At 53.9% G+C, this 17,551-nt stretch overlaps 5 protein-coding genes across 5 annotated transcripts; 1 reads left to right on the forward strand and 4 right to left on the reverse strand.

Annotated features, from left to right (window-relative positions):
• Positions 1–220: 220 nt before the first annotated feature.
• Positions 221–4,791, reverse strand: J4E85_005847 (uncharacterized protein; the record flags this gene model as incomplete). The annotated part of the gene is made up of 4 exons (XM_051470089.1): positions 221–1,361; positions 1,416–4,273; positions 4,326–4,429; positions 4,482–4,791. The coding sequence occupies 4 exons, from the start codon at positions 4,789–4,791 to the stop codon at positions 221–223; spliced, it is 4,413 nt and encodes a 1,470-aa protein (XP_051325577.1).
• A 240-nt stretch (positions 4,792–5,031) lies between these two features.
• On the forward strand, positions 5,032–5,671 carry J4E85_005848 (uncharacterized protein; the record flags this gene model as incomplete). The annotated part of the gene is made up of 2 exons (XM_051470090.1): positions 5,032–5,076; positions 5,123–5,671. 2 exons carry the CDS (start codon positions 5,032–5,034, stop codon positions 5,669–5,671), a joined length of 594 nt encoding a protein of 197 aa, XP_051325578.1.
• A 324-nt stretch (positions 5,672–5,995) lies between these two features.
• J4E85_005849 (uncharacterized protein) lies at positions 5,996–7,012 on the reverse strand (the record flags this gene model as incomplete). The annotated part of the gene is made up of 2 exons (XM_051470091.1): positions 5,996–6,448; positions 6,503–7,012. The coding sequence occupies 2 exons, from the start codon at positions 7,010–7,012 to the stop codon at positions 5,996–5,998; spliced, it is 963 nt and encodes a 320-aa protein (XP_051325579.1).
• Positions 7,013–7,422: 410 nt separating this feature from the next.
• J4E85_005850 (uncharacterized protein) lies at positions 7,423–9,686 on the reverse strand (the record flags this gene model as incomplete). Its single annotated transcript, XM_051470092.1, has 2 exons — positions 7,423–9,069; positions 9,120–9,686. 2 exons carry the CDS (start codon positions 9,684–9,686, stop codon positions 7,423–7,425), a joined length of 2,214 nt encoding a protein of 737 aa, XP_051325580.1.
• Positions 9,687–13,494: 3,808 nt separating this feature from the next.
• J4E85_005851 (uncharacterized protein) lies at positions 13,495–15,036 on the reverse strand (the record flags this gene model as incomplete). Its single annotated transcript, XM_051470093.1, has 3 exons — positions 13,495–13,889; positions 14,117–14,318; positions 14,437–15,036. The coding sequence occupies 3 exons, from the start codon at positions 15,034–15,036 to the stop codon at positions 13,495–13,497; spliced, it is 1,197 nt and encodes a 398-aa protein (XP_051325581.1).
• Between the last annotated feature and the right edge of the window lie 2,515 nt (positions 15,037–17,551).

Raw genomic sequence — 17,551 nt, forward strand, 5'->3', positions numbered from 1 at the left:
AGCGACGTCTGATCGTGAGCGAAAAGCGATGTAATTTATAATACAAGTAATACATATACCCAAGCAATACAGCATTTTCCAGATATCATGGTCAAAAGCTACATTCAAGCACGTCAACACTATATGCAAAACACCGTCATGATCCAGAACCAGATGAACCCCACGGCGCGCCCGGACGATTATGTATCGCCTATGCTGCGCCTTTGTGAAACCAAACCACCTATGCCTTGAGCGCAAAAGAAAACAGGCTATCCATCTGCACCCACTGCCTTCCATTCCTCTCCAGCCACCGCTCCACCACACCTTTCAGCGTACCGAATCTCTCCCTGTTGACCTCCGCCAGTACCTTAATCTTTTCCTTCCTCTCCATGTCTTCCGCCTTGACACCGCCGTCCATCTTACTGACACGATCAACGTCGAACAGGGACTGGTAGTATAATAGCTGGTTCCAGACGTCGCGCTCCTTGATCTCGTAGGTCATTTTGCCCAAGCAATCTCGAGCGAGTCCCTTTGGACCAAGGCACCGGTGACCATAGACGGATATACTACGCGTTCGGTTTGAGCACTGGGGATCGTCGCATACAACGTGGCCTGCGTAGTATGAAGCGAGAATTTGGCGGATGGAGGATTCGAGCTGAGCCACTACACTGATGTTCTGTAGTATTTTGCCACAGCCTTCAGCAGGACATTGTATACCACTGTGCGAGATGGTCTGCAACGATGCCGATGTTGGTGATGTCGAAGAGAGGCCTTGGAATGGGAATACTGTCGTACATCCTCGACAGCGCAGCCAAAGCGGCGAACATGATTGGAAGCGCACAGAGTCGGGTATCTGCGACTCCAGAGGGTGGATTTCGGTGTCTTGTTGTGCGCCTCCTGAAACGGTACTCACACGGTATTTGGAGGTGTCAAGGCCAAGACACGCTGCGAGGAGAGTGATGTTTGTTCCGCTGATGGGCGCGCAGAGACGCTCCACTGGTGGCAGAATTTGCTTGTGGAGGTAGTAGTCAATGTCGGGCTTCAGCTCACTGTCGGCTTTCAAAACTTCGTCAACGGGATAGGCGTTCTTTGCTGCGTTCTCGGCCGAGCCAGATGATTCACCTGTGATGATGAAGCTCATGACATCTTTGGCCTTGACGTGTTTACCCTTGGCCTGAAGGCGAAGTGCGACCTGGACAGAGGGCATCGAGTTACCGTTGGGGTATTCCTTGGGATTCTTTCCGAGCTGTGTGTAGATAGTGTACTTGCGAGCTGGAACGGCATACTCGCGCATCTGTTTGCTCAGCTCGCGAAGGTGGTTGTGGATCTTCTCAACGACTACTTCAGGATCTTCACCACTAAGTAGGAAGTTGAGCAATTCCCTATAGCATTGTTAGTACGCCGTTGTATCTACCTCCGTAGGCTGGAGAACTTACGTTGATGTCTCCTTGGACAGAGCACAGTACTCCCTGCGCCTCATGTCGAGACCTTTGACTTCGAGTTTCTCGATGTACTTTCCATCGACAGGGACCATATTAATGGCAGCATACTTCTTCTTGGCATGCAGTAGGATACGGCGGAAGACGTTGTCGATGTCGATCTCCAAAAGCTTGTAGCTGTCGTTGACCTCTTTCTTGAACTCGTTACCCAACTTCAGCGCATCCTGAATGTTATCGACGTTTGTGTTAATCATGACGGAATCAGTGTCACCATAGATGACGCGCAATGCCTTCTCCTCGGCCATGTCCTTGGTTTTGCGGAGAATCTCACGACCCTTGTATGTCGTGAGCATAGCGAGTGGTCGAGCGTAGAATCGAGACTTGGTGTATCCCAAACATCCGTACATAGAGTTGGCAGTGAGCTTCAGAGCCATTTGCTTGATGTCCCAAGTTGCCAACTCATCCGGAGTGGCATCCTTGGCCTTCATAAGCTTCTTCACCTCGCGACGTCGTGAGACGAGTGTAGCAATAAGGCGCGGTAGGATACCTTGGTCTTGGTTTGTGGGGACTTCGGGCACCTTGTCGTCATCTTCCGAGAGATCGGATCGTTCGACGGTGGTGAAGCAAATGTTGAACTCCTGGATGATACTGGGGTAAAGGGAGTTGAAGTCCATGACCAGAATAAACTTGTCGTAGAGACCCTTCTCGGGCTCGAAGACAAGACCACCTTTAAACTTGTCCTTCTTTTTGGCATCCGCACCTTCTTCGCCCTCGGCTGCTTCTTCCTCGGCCTTTACTTTGCTCTTGCCCCACTGTTTATCCGGGCAAATGTACTTGTTCTTGTGGAACTCGTGGAGCAAAATGTACTCGTTACGTTCGGCACGAGTTCCACTCAGTGTTCGGGCCCAGGAGTTACCCGCCAAGTTGGTGAGAACCTTGGTGAGTGGAAGCATTTGCACCTTTATCGAGATCGCAGCGATGAAGTAGGCGTCGGCTTGGCAGTGCTTGATGTAGTTGAGGAGACCCTCCTTCGTCGTCGCCCAAGTCTTGAGCGCGGCCTCGTTGTCGAGCTCTTCACGTCGCTTGTTGAGCCCAAGCTGGACCATCTCCTCAAGACTCCACGATTGACACTTGGGCATCAGAGACTTTCCGAGATCATTAGCCAGGTCACACAGCAAGCGGCCAGAAGCTAGTTGCTTCTCAGCGAAGAAACTTCCGCCGCCCTTGCCCATGCTCTTGGGCCAGTCGCTTCTCTTGAGTCGCCCAATGCGGTGCCATCCCGGTGTCTTCTTTTCACGCAGACGGCTTAGCAAAACGCTGTAATCCACGTCGTCCAAGCGATGTCCGACGAGGACGTCCGGGTCGTGCCGCTGGAACATCGCCATCAGCAGGCTCAGAAGTTCCTGCTCAGTCTTCTTCATGTACATGTTGCCCTTAACCTTCTCCACTTCTTTGTCAAAGCCTACTGGGAAAGCTGCGCCGTTCGGCCGCATAATGGTGAAGCTCTTGCACTGCATCTGGTCCACGGGTGTCGTGTCGGTCAAGGAGAAGTTGTCGTAGATCATAGCACTGGCGACCAAGATCTCTTGCTTGTTGTCCTTCGCGTTGAAAGTAGTCCGTAGGGAGAGACTCATGAGTGTCATTGGGGGTGCGTCAAGATTGTCCGACGCACTGACGACTGTTATGTTGTTGGGCTTGCTGACTGCAACTTCAAGCTTACACCAAGAAGCGTTTGCAACAGAACCAAAGTCGGGAGCATCAATCTTGAGCCAGCACGGTCCCATGACGTTCTTCCAGAGCACGAACTGCTCGAAAAGGGATGTGTTGGTTCCGAAGACGTGAGAAAATGTTTCACCCTTTAGATCAGAGGATAGTGGCATTTTGTCGTATCCATAAAGGAGCTTCAGGTAGTCGGCTTCCTTGGGTATGTCGGGCAACTCGAAGGCGTACTTCCTAGTACACGGCTTAATCTTGTGTAGATTTACGCGGTGCTTGCTCATAATAGAGTCAACCTCGTCTGATACATCGCTCAGGCCAACCTCTTCGTCGGTGGTTACCCCTCTGATGTGACGGTATTCACGGGGTAGGAAATATAGCTTTCGGAGGATGTTATCGACCTTCACAAAGCAACTGACGTAGTTGCCCGACTTCTTGTCCTTGACCTTGCCGAATAGACACAAGCTACCGTTGATTTCGGTGTAGTCAATCCAGAACATGCGTAAGCTACCATCCTCTTCCACCGCGTCCTGTGGTTGTATCTTGCCCATGCCAGTGGTCGCTGGAGCGGGGCTGCTCATAACGTTGAGCTTGCTTGTAACGTCGTTCCAGGAAGAAGCATCGACAGGTGCTGAAGAAGGTGCAACGGGCGACGAGCTGACGGGTGTGGGATAGTCTTCTTTCTTGAGCTTTGCTATCGGTCGCCTACCCGCCATGTTGACACTGGTGATTGGCACACCAAGATGTGTCGTGGGTTGAGCAACCTCCATGAGGTCATCTTCGTCTTCTTCTTGTTTGATCGCAGGCTGTGCTCTTCGTTCTACGGCTTTGGCGACAGGTGACGATTGTAGTGGGAGGTCGCTCATAGGCTGATCATCGTCGAGTACGGGGAGGTCGTCATCGTCGACGTATGCATTCGTTGCCGGTGGTGTATCTGGCATGTGTGCGTCTGAATCATTGCTTCGCCTTGTAGTCGGAGCCGGTCGGTTCTCCGAGATAGGAGGTGAAAGTACGCGTGTTTTTCGGCGTGCCTCTGTTTTGACGGGTCGCATTCGGTTCGTGGATAAGCGGACGGGGTTTGTGTTCATCTCGCCTAACAGGTCCTCCATGAAGTCCTTGTCGGCGGCGGTGGCAACAGGCTGGGTGCATTAGCATTAGGATTGGGTGGAATGATGCATTCCAGTAGTATACCTTTGCTTTGGGTGCCTTTGCAGCGTTCTTCGCACTGAAGTACTTGCTGATGCCATTGTCGATCTTTTTTCGCTTCTCCTCGTCTTCTTCGCGTTTCCGCTTGGCTATCACGCGTTAGCTGTAAGTCGTGCGTACGCTTGATGATTGACACCATACCAGCCTTGCCCTTGGCGGGCCGCTCGTCGTCTTCTTCGCTATCCGTGGCAGCATAGTGGTATTGACCCTGTCCGTCATCCCACTCTTCTCTGCCGTCATCAACGTATCCCTCGCCCTCGTCGCCGACGACGAAGTCATCTTTATCCAGTCTTCCCCGCACAATCTTCTTGTACCCCTCTTCGTCGACCTCGTCGTACAATTGCTCCTCTTCGGCGACTTCGTATGTGGACAAACGCGTCTTGCCCGCCGCGCGGTTCGCTCGCAATTCGGCTAGTAGGGCAGCGCCAGTCTTCTTCCCTACACGCGACATGATGAATTATAACGTATAGGGTATGCGAGCAAAAGGCGAAGTGAAGAAATTGGGGTATCGGGTGCTCTCGTGGGCGTGTTTGGAGGGCTGGCGGGACGACAGGTTAAAGTGCAGGAGCGACGCGCTAGTACCGTGCACGCGACGCGACGGACAGTCAATTAAGCGCGCCAAGCCACTACCCGAATTCGTACAATCTATTACTTGCCCGCTACAATGCCCCTTCAACACCCCACCATCATCATGGCGACAGTCTCTAAAGCCCCTCTGGTCTGGATAGACTGTGAGGTAGGCTTGATCGAGATTTTTTGCAGTATTTCGTTGACCCTGTTAGATGACCGGCCTAAACACTGACAATGACACCATCATGTCTCTCGCCGCATTCGTCACTGATGCAGACCTCAACATCCTCGACGAAATTGGCTATGAGGCCATAATACACCACGAAAAAGAGCAGCTTGATCTTATGGGCGAATGGTGTACTAGCCATCATGGTCAGTCGGGTCTGACCCAAGCCTGCATCGATTCCACCACCACCGCCGAAGAAGCAGCAGAAGGGCTACTTGCCTACATCAAGAAATTCGTACCTGAACGCCGCACTGCTTTGCTTTCTGGGAGCTCTGTACACGCCGACAAGTCTTTCCTCGTCAAGCAGCCCTACAAGGTTGTCACCGACTACCTTCATTACCGGATCATGGACGTCAGCAGCATCAAGGAGGCTGCTCGTAGATGGGCACCCAAAGCTACTTTGAAGAAGATACCACGAAAGAAGATGTTGCATGAAGCACGTGCAGACATTCTGGAGAGCATTGAGGAGGCGAGGTACTATCGTGAAGCGTTCTTTCTGCCACCAGTGAGCACAAAAGAATCGCCACAAGAATGAAAGGGGTTCTAGTAATAGCTTCATAAGACATGTTATTAAAAACACTTCGTTGTAATAAACACTCCGTCATGGGTTTAAACGACTCGTAACCGTAGATCTTTGGCTTCATTACTGCACATCACCTTGAGAACCTTGAGTTGATGTACCCGTCTTCTCGCTTCAGCCAAAACAGGATCAGCTTCCGTGGTCAAGGACCAGATGTAAAGGTTGCGATTTTTCATCGCAGGGTATCATGTATTTATTGTTGTTCTATCGACACACCCTCAGTGCCATCATGTGCCTGCCAAAAGCACCCTGGATATCTGCCTCTCCACGATGATCAGCTCACTTCTTCCCAATGCTGAACCCCCTCGTCATATAATCCGCACTATTTCCTGCCGATGCCTTGTGCTCCTTCTTGTTGAACAGACTGTTCACGTTGTCATTCTGAGCCATCTTCCTCCTTTTGTTACGCTCTTCCTGCTCTTCAAGGACTTTTCGCGTCAATGAGGCTGTGGCAGAGTTCTTGATGCCGTCATTCGCCGCTGTTGTAGATTTTGCTGCAGCCTCCTTCTTTGCCTTTTTATCTTCGTCTGATAATGTTGGTTTCGCAGTGCCGTTCTCGGCGGCAGATGCATCGCCGTGTTTCCGCTTCTTCTTGCTGCCGGGTGCTTTCTTGAGCGCATGTGTCAGGCTTTTCTCCTTCAAGGTCTTCATACGCAGGTTCAATCGTGCGATATCGGTCGCCGCGGTAGGTAGGATAGGTATGATGTCGTTCTCTGCGTACGGTTCGTTACACTGGAAGTAGGTCAGTCATCGCGCCTCAGGTTCAAAAGTCCAATTGGTACGTACTGTCAAACACGCCCTCTCAGCAACTTCCTTGACGACACTTCCCGCAAATGCATGTCCGCAAGGAACAACATAGACGGCTTTGCTCCCCGGTCCTAGCCTCTCGCCTGTGATCGGGCACTTCCACTTCTCTCCTAAAGTCTTCTGCACCTCACCACCGTCTTTCTCCTCGATTTCAAACTTCACCTCCACGACATCTTTCAGCCCCTTAACTCTATCCCCGAACGTGCCCAGTTCTGAATCTTTCACACCCCCAACCTTCTTCATCTCCGCCTTCTCTGCATCCTCGTCGTCCTTCAGAAGGAACTCAATAATGGAGTCCTTGTTGTACAAAACGCCAGCTGCATCCGAGACCACAGGACGAGCGAGATGTTTGCGCGTAAGAGGATCGGTGGACCAGGCGTATTCTTGTTGTTCGGTTTGCGCCTCCTTGATTTGAGCGGTTGTGAGCGCTTTGGCGGCTTCTTTAACGAGTTCGCTGCGCTTGGGAATCGAGCCACCGTCGTTACCCATTTTGTAGGGCTTGGCTTCAAAAGTAGGTGATCGGGTGTGTGAGCGATGGTGATGAGAAGCCGAGGGCGTGCGGCGAAGCGCGGAGGTTCGAGTAGTTTTGGGACGTGCACGTGCCAGCTCGACCATACCTAGCCCTGGATGTAATGTACCTATGTAGGAGAGACCGAGACGAATTGGAGTAACTGCACATGTTTTGAAGCTTGTATCACTTCCAAAAGAATCCATTTCACGAGAAGAGAGACCGAGATCTTGAAGGAAATGATTGTCTAATGCAAGAGGGTTGCGCTGTAGTGGTTAAGAAGCAGCATCGTCTTAAAAGCTATGTGTTTCGACTAGAGGATACAATGGTACTATACAAAAAAACTGTAGAATGCTCTTGCTAAGAGGAAACACCTCATTACTGTCGGAGCCTAGAGATTGCGTAGCTCTCCCGTTTCATCAACCTTAAATGACCGGGGTCTCCTCTTTCGCTCGAATGGCTTTGCTGGCATGGCTGGCCGCGAAGGTCTCTCTAGTGGCCTTGTCCATTCCTTCTTCCACGACGGTCGTTCATCGCCTTGCTCGCTTTGCCCGTCTTCATTTTGCAGATATCCGTGTGGATCGGCCTCTTCAGGTGGCTCTCCACGCACTGCATTCGCCTGCCCACCCTTGAACATAACCCTCTGGATGAACGCGGAGAGCCTGGCTCTCTCTTTTTCAAACGGACTCTTTGACTCCTCAGCAATAAGTTTCGAAAACAGTAGCTTATCGTATACGCCCTGTATTTTCTTCAGCGCATCAATGGCGTCTTGTCTCGCTTCGCCCTTCAAGTATTGCGGGCCGCGACGCCCATAGTTCGTCTGTCCAGCACCAATGGTCAGTTGAAGACGGATGTTCTTCACGAGGGGGTCAAGTAGAGTGAGTGCATCGATAAAATCCGCGCCTGTAGCCAATGGAAATGAGACTGCAAGTCCAGCATACATGGTGACGGTCTTGGGATCTGCGTCTTCCAAGATCTTGGACATCATCTGCAAGATCTGACCTCCATTTTTGAGCGAGTTGTGGTTGTTCTTATCGCGAACGCATGTACTCATTGCGATTCTGAATGTACCAGGCGGGGGCGTGATACCCTTGTCCATCATGTCTTGTTGCAAGAGCTGCACTGCAGCACTAGAGGCACGATTCTGACGGAGATTGCGCAGACGCATGTTGAGGTTGTTCACATCAGCAGTGATCTTGTACGTTGTTGGGTCGGTCAAGAGGTCCCAGTATTCCTGCGCGGCCTTGTTCGCCACAATCTTTTGGCATGCTTCTTGGACCAAGGAAAGCGTGTTGTTGCCCGGTCGAACGTAGATGAGAGGATTTGATACTGCACTGCCGACGCCTTGAGGCGTCAGAGCAAGGAACTCGTCACCACGCGTTGGGGCGTTATCTGGAGAGAGATGGTCGTCATCGATACGGTATTGTTTCGGTACGTTTGGTGCTCGCACGCGTGGAAGGCCAGCAGTTTGTCGCTCGACTGAGCCTAATCGAGGAACAAGTCGAGGTATGTCCATTGTCTGCTCCACTAAGGAGAGCACGTCGTCCCAGTCTCGCGGTCGACTGCCGATCAATAGCAATCTTCCCATCGCACAGACGAGCTCTTCGTCAATAGCCAGATCTGCACGTCGCCATCTCCCAACGATATCTTCCCACATGCGCCGCCCCTCCATGATGCCGCGCTCTTTCCTTGCCGCCGTCTCCTCCTCGCTCTCTCCTTTGGGCGCATCTATCAGCAGATTTTGCCGTATAGCGTTGAGTATGGTGATGTATGTGATGGCATTGGCTGCTGCTGGCCCGTTCTCTGGTATCTTCCCAGCCACACCCCACAAGGCATCCATATCTCCTGCTCTTGCACACACTCTCAGCGCAGCATTCGTGTGCATGATCGATGGCTCGACTCGGGAATTCGGTGCGGAGAGCGAGTGGTAGATGGAGAGGGCTTTGCTAAGAACACCGGATGTATGCGCATTCCACGAGAGGCCTCTGAGAAGAATCGTGTACGTGTAGGAGTCTGGGAATTGCGCGCGCTTCTTCATCTGTGGCAAGTCAGCATTACCCCTCATGTCTTCGCGCAGGCTATGCGTACATCGTTGTAGACCTTGATCGCATCATTGACCCTCTCTTTGGCCAGGTAGTGGTCAATGATGTGGTTCCAGCTGACAATGCACTGCATGGAGTGGCTCGCCATGCGCACCAACTGCAGCATCTCTTCCACTCTGTCTTTCTTCAATTCGTTCCTCACAAACGTCGCCAGCTCCAGCGGATCCTGCAAGTGACGCAGCTCTCTTTTCCTCCTGTTCCAGTCGCTATCAGACATGGACGGGTCTCGCCGGCCGAGCCTCGCTAGATTGGGTGTCTCGTCGTCTGGCTGGCGTGCCGACGACTGTCGCAGCGCTGTAGTTTCCCTCCTCTTCCGGTTCGCCGCGAAGGCCGACTTCTTGAAGTGGTCCTCTCCATCCCGGTTGAATCCCCCTGTTTCGCGCGAAACGGTCAACCCCTCACTCTCCGCGTTGGTGGCACCGTGGGAGGATAGCAGCCGTTGCTGGTTCGGGTGGAGGAGTAAATTTCCGCTACGACGGAGGCGGTGCGCATTGGTGGTCGGGACATCGAGCGCCTGTATGCATCGCCAAAGACAGGCACGGCAGTTCAGCATCAGGTCGAGAGAGCGGTTCGTTATGGACAAATGGCGTGGGATGTTCTAGTCTGGAAAAGTTGCCCACTCGGTAGCGCACCATGTCCGGGCCGAACACGCCAGCACGTGATGACCCGAGACCGGATCGCCCGTACCGAAGAGGAGCCTCATCTGTGTACTCGCGTGCTACTCAAGACGGCGTTAGCACATTAGCACGTCTGGTATGCCGCTATGAACCGCGCCGCCTCCAGCACGTCCACTCCGCACGCGAAGAAGCAACCCAGCCTAGGTCAGACCTCCCGCGCCCCTCTAGCAGCAAACCATGCCTACCGCCAACAAGGCTGAACCTACACTACGCGCCTCCGAGCCTCTGGAGCCGAATCAACGCTATATCGCGGGAGCCAGAGCCAGCCAGGCGCACCACCATCATAGGGCTTACTTTGATCCTTCCCTTCTAACCCCAGCGACCTAGCAAGCAAGCAAACTAACACTGTCGCATAATGTCTGGCGTACGGCAGGGTCTGGTGCTAGCGCAATACCGCCCATTGAGTACACATGCGTCTCGGCCGATGTTTTCGCTTTGTTTACTAACACTGCTGAAATCTGGCAACATCAGACGTTCGTCGATATCATACACAAGTAATGCTCGTCCAGCATCATCATCATCGGTGAGACGAACATGCACACCGAGCACCAGATAATTTGCCCTTTCACAGCAGAGCCCGACGTGGCGGGATCAGGGTTCAAAAGGGCCATCATGTAGGTAAGCCTGGTAGTCGGCTGTTTAGGTGCTACAGGACCCGTACGTCTGGCATCTGTTGCAGGGAGGATTGCGTGATTAGTTTCGTGTGAGGCGACGCTGGCATTGTATGGACGGGAATCTGCGCCGCTGTTGCTTGTGTCCTGTACGAGGCGAGACTGCTGTGCCTGTGCTGCGTGTGAGGTGGTTGCTGTTGTTGTGGGTGCTTGGAAGCGGTGCACAAGACAGATCCGTCTGCGGCCACCGTTTATGACCTGAACGGTCTATCGTGTGCATCTGCAACCTCACGATTGGTAGACCGGCATGCTCATTTGCCTTGACGCGTTGTCTGACGAACAAAGATCCAACGGTGGCACAGCGCCAGTAGATGCACGCCCACATCCAGGACCCTCGTCCCCTCGTGGCATCGGGACCGAATCCTTCAGCCCAGGCTACTGCTGTGTAACATGTGCTACCCAGCCCTTGACACGTCCATGCCTTAACCAGCGATAGTAGCACAGCGAGCGCATGCACACCATCCTGCTAGTTTCCGCCGTCAGTCATGGACTGGCGGCGCCGTTTATGTCTGCCACGCCAGCCAGCGCCTGCCACTCCCCTGGCTAGCTTGCAAGCCCGCTACCCCAGTGCCCTTTGCAACGGCGCGCCCAGAAAGCAACCCAAGGGCCAGCGCTCGGAGCATCAGCGTAGTTTGATCGGACAACGGTCTGATGTGCCACTAGACGGCGATCGTGCAGATGTGCCTTTGCAAGATGCTAGCGTGTCGATGGTAATTCCTAGTCGGCTTCGCGTTCAATGTACGCATCTCGATGTGCATCGTCTGCGGAAGTCGCTGCGATAATCATCGACGTCGCCTATGCCCAGCTTCTTTGTTGAGTCGCTCATCCTGGCAATTTGCTGCAGAATTTTCTTTCCTTTGGCGCGGCGGTTTGCCGGTGAGGGACCCAGAAAGAGGCGTCATCACTCATGCGCATTCGGATGACATTGCCCAACACGATCACCATCGGAATCTTTGACCCAGCGTGCCGCGGCAGGAAACAGTCCATGCGCCACCGTTCTCCAAGATAGAGCTTGCTTTTTTCGTGAGTGGAGAAGAGTGTGTGGGAAACTTCGCCAGCCATTCATCGAATGCATCTCTCCTGCCCCCAGCGGACCGTTCGTCAGGGCGCGAACGCTCGCATGACCAAGCAAAAGTGATCCGAGGATTGCTTCGTGCAATCGTAATCGATGACACGGAGTAACAGGCCATACGCCCCTCCCCTCTTATTCTCGGTAATATTGAACAGCGAATATGCACTCTCGCCGTCCTATCAGCGCTCACGTCGGCTGTCTCTCGTTACACAAAATCACCCACAGGCACACTTACTGCACGCGAGACGACCACACGCATACACTTCCCATCGACACACCGAGCTTCCGCTTGTGTCGCTATTCTCGCATGCAAATGTCGAGTGCCATATCGGCATGCAATTAATATATTTTGACTATACAACCATCATGCAGCCATAATTCCTTGTGCCATTCCCACCCACATTCCGCTCCTTCCCTATTCGATACGAAGAGTGTGCCTCAGAACTCAGTCGAACCCAGGCGGTACTTTCCATTGACCCTGAATACGAGCCTGCCCTCCTCATTGTGGTATGTGTGCTATGCGTCATCACCGGCGTAATACAACCTGCCTCCAACTATGTTGCGACATGGCCATGTGCAATCGATTGGCTGCTCGCGTTCAGATTATTCTACATGACACCCCTGCCCCGGGCGAATCAGCACGCAGGTCGGAGCCAGCAGAATAAGTCGTGTACTCGAGTGAGGTGACACTTGAGAAATTCGCGGTCAGTTTTTGAGCATTTGTGGTCTGATGCCTCGATGCGATCTGAATCCGAGACGGGGGGATGCTCGGGCAGTTCAGTGGTCTTGCAGTGTGTGTGCGTACGTGGCGGCAGGCATGCGAGTGATAGAGTGAGGAGCTGATCACCGCTGCGAGGGCATGGACATGCATGTGGTGCTAGAGCCTTGGAGTGTAGAGAAGCGAGGCACGTCCTGTAAGTCCCATCTATCTATGCTGAGGCTTGAAACACGCACAGACGCTGAGATGTCTTGAATACGTCCAAAACAATCTGGTCTGGCCATGGAGCGCCTTCGCATCAATCATGAACTAAACGAGACATGCAGACAGTCGGGCAAGTACGGCGACAGTGCAGTACAAGGCACGACGTGATATAGACGTACACGGCAATGTCTTGGTTGGGGAACGGTACGCTTCAGTCACAGCGTCATCTTTCCGCACCCTTTGATTAGCTTCAAGCGGAACCGTCTGATCATGCGACTATACATCGTGTGAAGTACACGATACCGGAGTTGGAGGCAAAAGCCGACGGGTAGTATCATGGTGACCCAGAGTCAACTTCACATTGGTTTGTTCCACGTTGCCTGTGCGAGGACACAAAAGCGGAAACAGAGGCTCCAATGATGCCCAGCGATGTTCCCAAGAAGATCACACGATAAGCGAAACATGAGAGCAAATGAGCGATCAGATGAAGAGTAATAGGTAGATTGTTTCTTGTTTCAAACGCCTTTTTGCATGCAATGGTTCTAGCCCCCAATATGAACAGGTCTGTCTTCGGGATTTTGGAAAGCCTCTTGAAGTGATGGAAGATGAGAGGAAAACCGATAACGCAACCTGCATAACGTATGTTCGAACAGCTATCCTCGCCCTCACTTTCATGGTATCTCTCGAGACATTGTAGCAACTCCCCGACATCGATCGTTAGACCATTTTCAGACCGAGCATCGGTGCTGAAGTAACCTCCGTTGTGAACACAACCAATTAGAAACATACAGCCGCCACCAAATGGAAATGCAAGCACCGCCCCATAGGAAAGATGCTGAAACTGTTGCATAGGCTCGCAACATATAGGCAAAGAACCACCGTAAGGAGAGTCGTCAAGACTCGCTTGCTCTATGCGACGGAGCAAGCGAGTGCGCTTTTGGTATACCTGAATCTTGACCATCTTAATCGTCTTTAAACAGGTCATCGAAGGGGTCGGCTTCTGGACTGGCAGGACGTTCCTAGTGGTTCTGCTGGTACATTTGCGGGTTTTGTCCGTAGGGCGACTGGGGGTAACTGCTGTTGTTACTATTTGGACTGTTGTACGCATTGCTGTTGGGGGTGGCATACTGAGCCATGCCCTCGGGGAGACCTGGACTCTGCGTGCCGTACTGAGGAGCAGTGCTGTTGCCAGAGGCTGCAGGTTGGTACCCGATGGGAGGAAGTTGGGGATGTTGAGGAGGTTGACCAGGGACGCCGACCGCCTGTCGCATCTGTCCATAGACAGGCGCTTCAGGAGCGCCTCCTTCGTGAGCGCGCTGCTGCACGTCGGCGCGGTGTCGCTCTTCGTCGGCTTTGCGTGCAGCCTCTTCCTCCTTCTTCTTTGCTTTCCATTCTTTTCGGATTTCTTTGAACTCTGTAAGGTGAAGTTAGCATCGTATATCAGGAGTGTTAAGACGCCAAGAGAATTAGGCATGGGTCGACAGCTATTAGCTTCCGTCATGAGAAGCTACCCAGTGCAGCGGGGACACGACCATTATGGCGCTGCGCCAGCACGATCCCAAGGGCCAACCTAGCGCACTAGTTTTGCAAGGGCCACGACTACAACAGCAATTGATGTCCCATGAAATGGAAAGAACATACCTTCAGGAGTGCGCTTTGCGCCGTGCGATTGCATTGTGACGTGCGCATTCAAATGATTCAGAGTACCATATGCTTTCTCGCAACCATTCCAACCGCATTTGTACATGCGTTCAATTTCTTCATAGCGCCGACGTGGTCGCTTATGTTGTTGTGCGCCAGGAATGGGTACAAATGAGTATACTGTGGATAGCGGATGTCCGCCCTAATTGTGATGGTCAGTTTAAGGGTTCGACCACGTTGTGACAAACGAGTAGCGCGACAACACGCGCATGCAACGCGTGCCGGCTAGCTGGTTGAAATGCGAAGCTAGATTTACTTACAGTGGGTGGTCGCTGAACTGGAGAGACCATTGCAGGCGCAGGTGGCCCAGAAGTCGCAGGATGCCCGTAGTGCATACCTGGCTGAGGGTAGTGGCCTGCCCATTCAGGTCGCGAAGGGTACCCCATGGGAGTTTGGGGCTGCCCTGGGTAATGCTGCATGTCGTGGTGAGGTGTGTAAGGCGAGTACTGCTGCTGGTGGCTTGCATATGTTGGGCTCGTCTGCGCGGCGATTGATGGATCTATAGGAACATCCGAGTCAGACTTGAGTTGTTGTGGTGATTGATGGCCATTTGCTTGACCATCTGGGAGAGGCATTGACGGACTCTGTTGTTGCGCCATACCACCGGGTGCTTGCCCTTGAGCGCCGGGTTGATACGAACGTTGAATGTAATCCGGAAACGACCCTGATCGAGCCGACGAAGGATTCAGACTGTAGTCTGAATTGGGGGTGAGGTTGGAGGAGCGAGGATCTGGTCCCGGGGGAGGGTATTGCGCAGCAGATGCTTGATCTGCAGAGGTTCCCTCAGAAGCTGATTCAGGAAAGGTTGGGTAGGGCGAGCTCAAACCTGACTGCGGGTAGTCTGCTTGCCGTGCGTCCATAGACTGTGTAGATTGGCGAGGTGTCGAGGGTAGCTAGGCTCTAAGCTGAGGTTGGATGGTTGGATGCGTGCGCCCACGAGGAGGGATGGCTGCAGAGATATGTCCGTCGCAAACCGTCTTCGGATGATTTGCCGCGGTCTGTGGAAGACAGGCAGCTAGGGCGTATAAAGACGTAGCCTCAGTCGAGCCAAGAGAAGCACAGCCAGAAAACCGGAGAAGCAATGTGGTCAGGCCGTGGGTAGCGTGGAAGTTAAACGCGGATGATTTGCAGACGGTGTGGTTTCCACGACGCCCAGATGGAGGACAAGCAGTTCGGCAAATATGCACCGTCGAAAAGATAACGCACGGAAGGCGCAAGCTCGAGGACACCGGGGCAGGGGAGCAGGTTAGCGGGCAGAGATCTCTCGAATCGCGGAGCAGTTGGCGCGGTGCAGAGTGAAGTGCAACGCAAAGGTTACACAATCGGTGCTAGTGGTTGACGAGCTTGCGCTGCGGGTCTGCTGGGGCGAGAGTGAATTTGGAACACAGCTAGTGACAGCGCGACCTAAAGGCCTTTTAGACTGGGTGGCGCGCGACGTGGATTGGCCACCAATGGATCGGCCTGGAGGGACTGACGGCTTACCCAGCAGGCCTTAGCACACCAGATGAGGTAACGGACGGCCGTAGCGGCGAATACAGGGGGGCCAGTCTAGTCGGTAAAGCCGAGCCGTGACAATGGGAATGGTTACTGTTCTGGGTTGAGTGGCTAGGACAAGGTTGGGATGGCGCTCGCAGCAGAGTGTGGGACGCTGGGCGCTCGAGGGTGGGCAGGAGGGGCGTGCGGGTCCGTGTAGAAGTGGCGCTAGTGACGAAGAAACCGGGTTGGGGTGAGCTTGTTCGCCGAGGGTGAAAGGGTGCGTAGGCGGCCACAGAAAGGGCTGCGGTGGATGCGCGTCGCTGACTGGCTCCGCAGCCACTGATGGGGCAAGAAACACAGTCGGCCCGTTGGGAAATCGATGACTGAAGGTTTCGCTCAGACTCTGGTTCTCGCAGCACTCTCGATTCCCAGAAAGCTCAACTAGGCCGAGCGAGCCGAGCGATCACCTCCTGGCCGGACAGCGGGCTTCCGTGCAAGTCTACAGTCGAGGCAGCGCAGTCCCGGCACGAGAGCAGAGGATGTTGTCGGAAGCGCGCGCACCTGCTCCACGGAAGTGGACCGTCAAGGGTGGGCGATCTGGTGCCGTCTCTTACGGGCCCAAGTGACTCGCGGCGTGGCAGGACAGGCAGGACAGCTGGTGCGTATGGGCAGCGCTGTGGGGTGCCTTAGTGACGAACGCGCCGGGAGAGCGGCGATCGTCTTGCTGGTGGCAGTTGCACGTGTAGCAGCGCTGAGGCGTGCGACTTGGTGTGCCTGGGGTCGCGAGCTATCGCCGGTGACGGCAGCGTTAGAGCCAGGTACCGGTCGCGCTGGTGATGATGGATGAGCTGGGTGAGATTCGCGATGTAGGCTAGAGTGAGGGCTAACGCAGAAGCTGGTTAGACACCAGAGTGGCAGCCACTAGTGAGAAAAATAGTCCGACAGCATGGGCACGGGCCCTCCTCCGCTGACTAACCTGACGTACTGACCGCCCTTTGCACCTGTTTGCGCGCTGCAGGCCTCAGCAGCCCCGGCAGCCAGCCTCGGCTTCTGCCCATGTCGTCGCCGCCGCGCGCGTCCTCGTGGTGCTGTCGCGAGACGTGCAAAGAAGAGGCGGCCATGTCTTGAGGCTGAAAGCTAGCCCGCCGCGCTAATGGCGGCATGGTACAGTCGCGCAAGGCCTAGTACCCAAACCACGTTAGGGGAGCCTCGAGCTATACACGACACTTCACATAACACCTGCGCAGCTGCTCTCTCCAGCATCGCCGCCGCCGCCCAAAAGTTCTGCCCACGACACCCTCACCACACGGCCGGGCAATTGCGGGCCTCGGCAAGAGCGGCCTGCAAAACGTCTGTCTGCATGCGAATATTGGACACGGCACAGACCTCGAGGAGCGGCAATAATGCCCAATGCGTCAACGAGAGCGAACCCCCAACCGACGTCTCCAGTGCGGTGTGTGAGGGTGAAAAGCAACTTGCCACGATTACCCGCCGCCGACTCTTCGGTCCGTGGCCGTCATCGCTGTCTCTCGTATGGCCTGCTGCGAAAACGAGAGCTCTGCCATGCCTCTCGCAATCTTGACGAGCATCGCATCGCGGGTCCAGCAATACACGCAGCCAATCCCTGGCTTCCGTCCATCCCGCCTTTTCGCTGACGGCGAGCTGACTTGTCCGTCACGGATAGTCGTCATCAACTGACACGATTGCCCACACCAGCGGTATCAGCCCGAGAGTTTATCCTCGCGCCGCGGCTGCCATGATAGGCACGACGCTGCAGCTGTTTGAAATGCCCCCCCTCTGCTCTCGCTCTTATTTCCGCTTTCGCAGCATCAAATCTCAGCACATCAGTGCATCTGGGAGCGTGACTTTTTCCATGATGATGTTTGACCCTTGCACGTC

Source organism: Alternaria conjuncta (genome assembly GCF_024043145.1).
Source record: "Alternaria conjuncta strain BMP 0040 chromosome Unknown scaffold_8, whole genome shotgun sequence".
Classification (NCBI taxonomy): Eukaryota; Fungi; Ascomycota; class Dothideomycetes; order Pleosporales; family Pleosporaceae; genus Alternaria; species Alternaria conjuncta.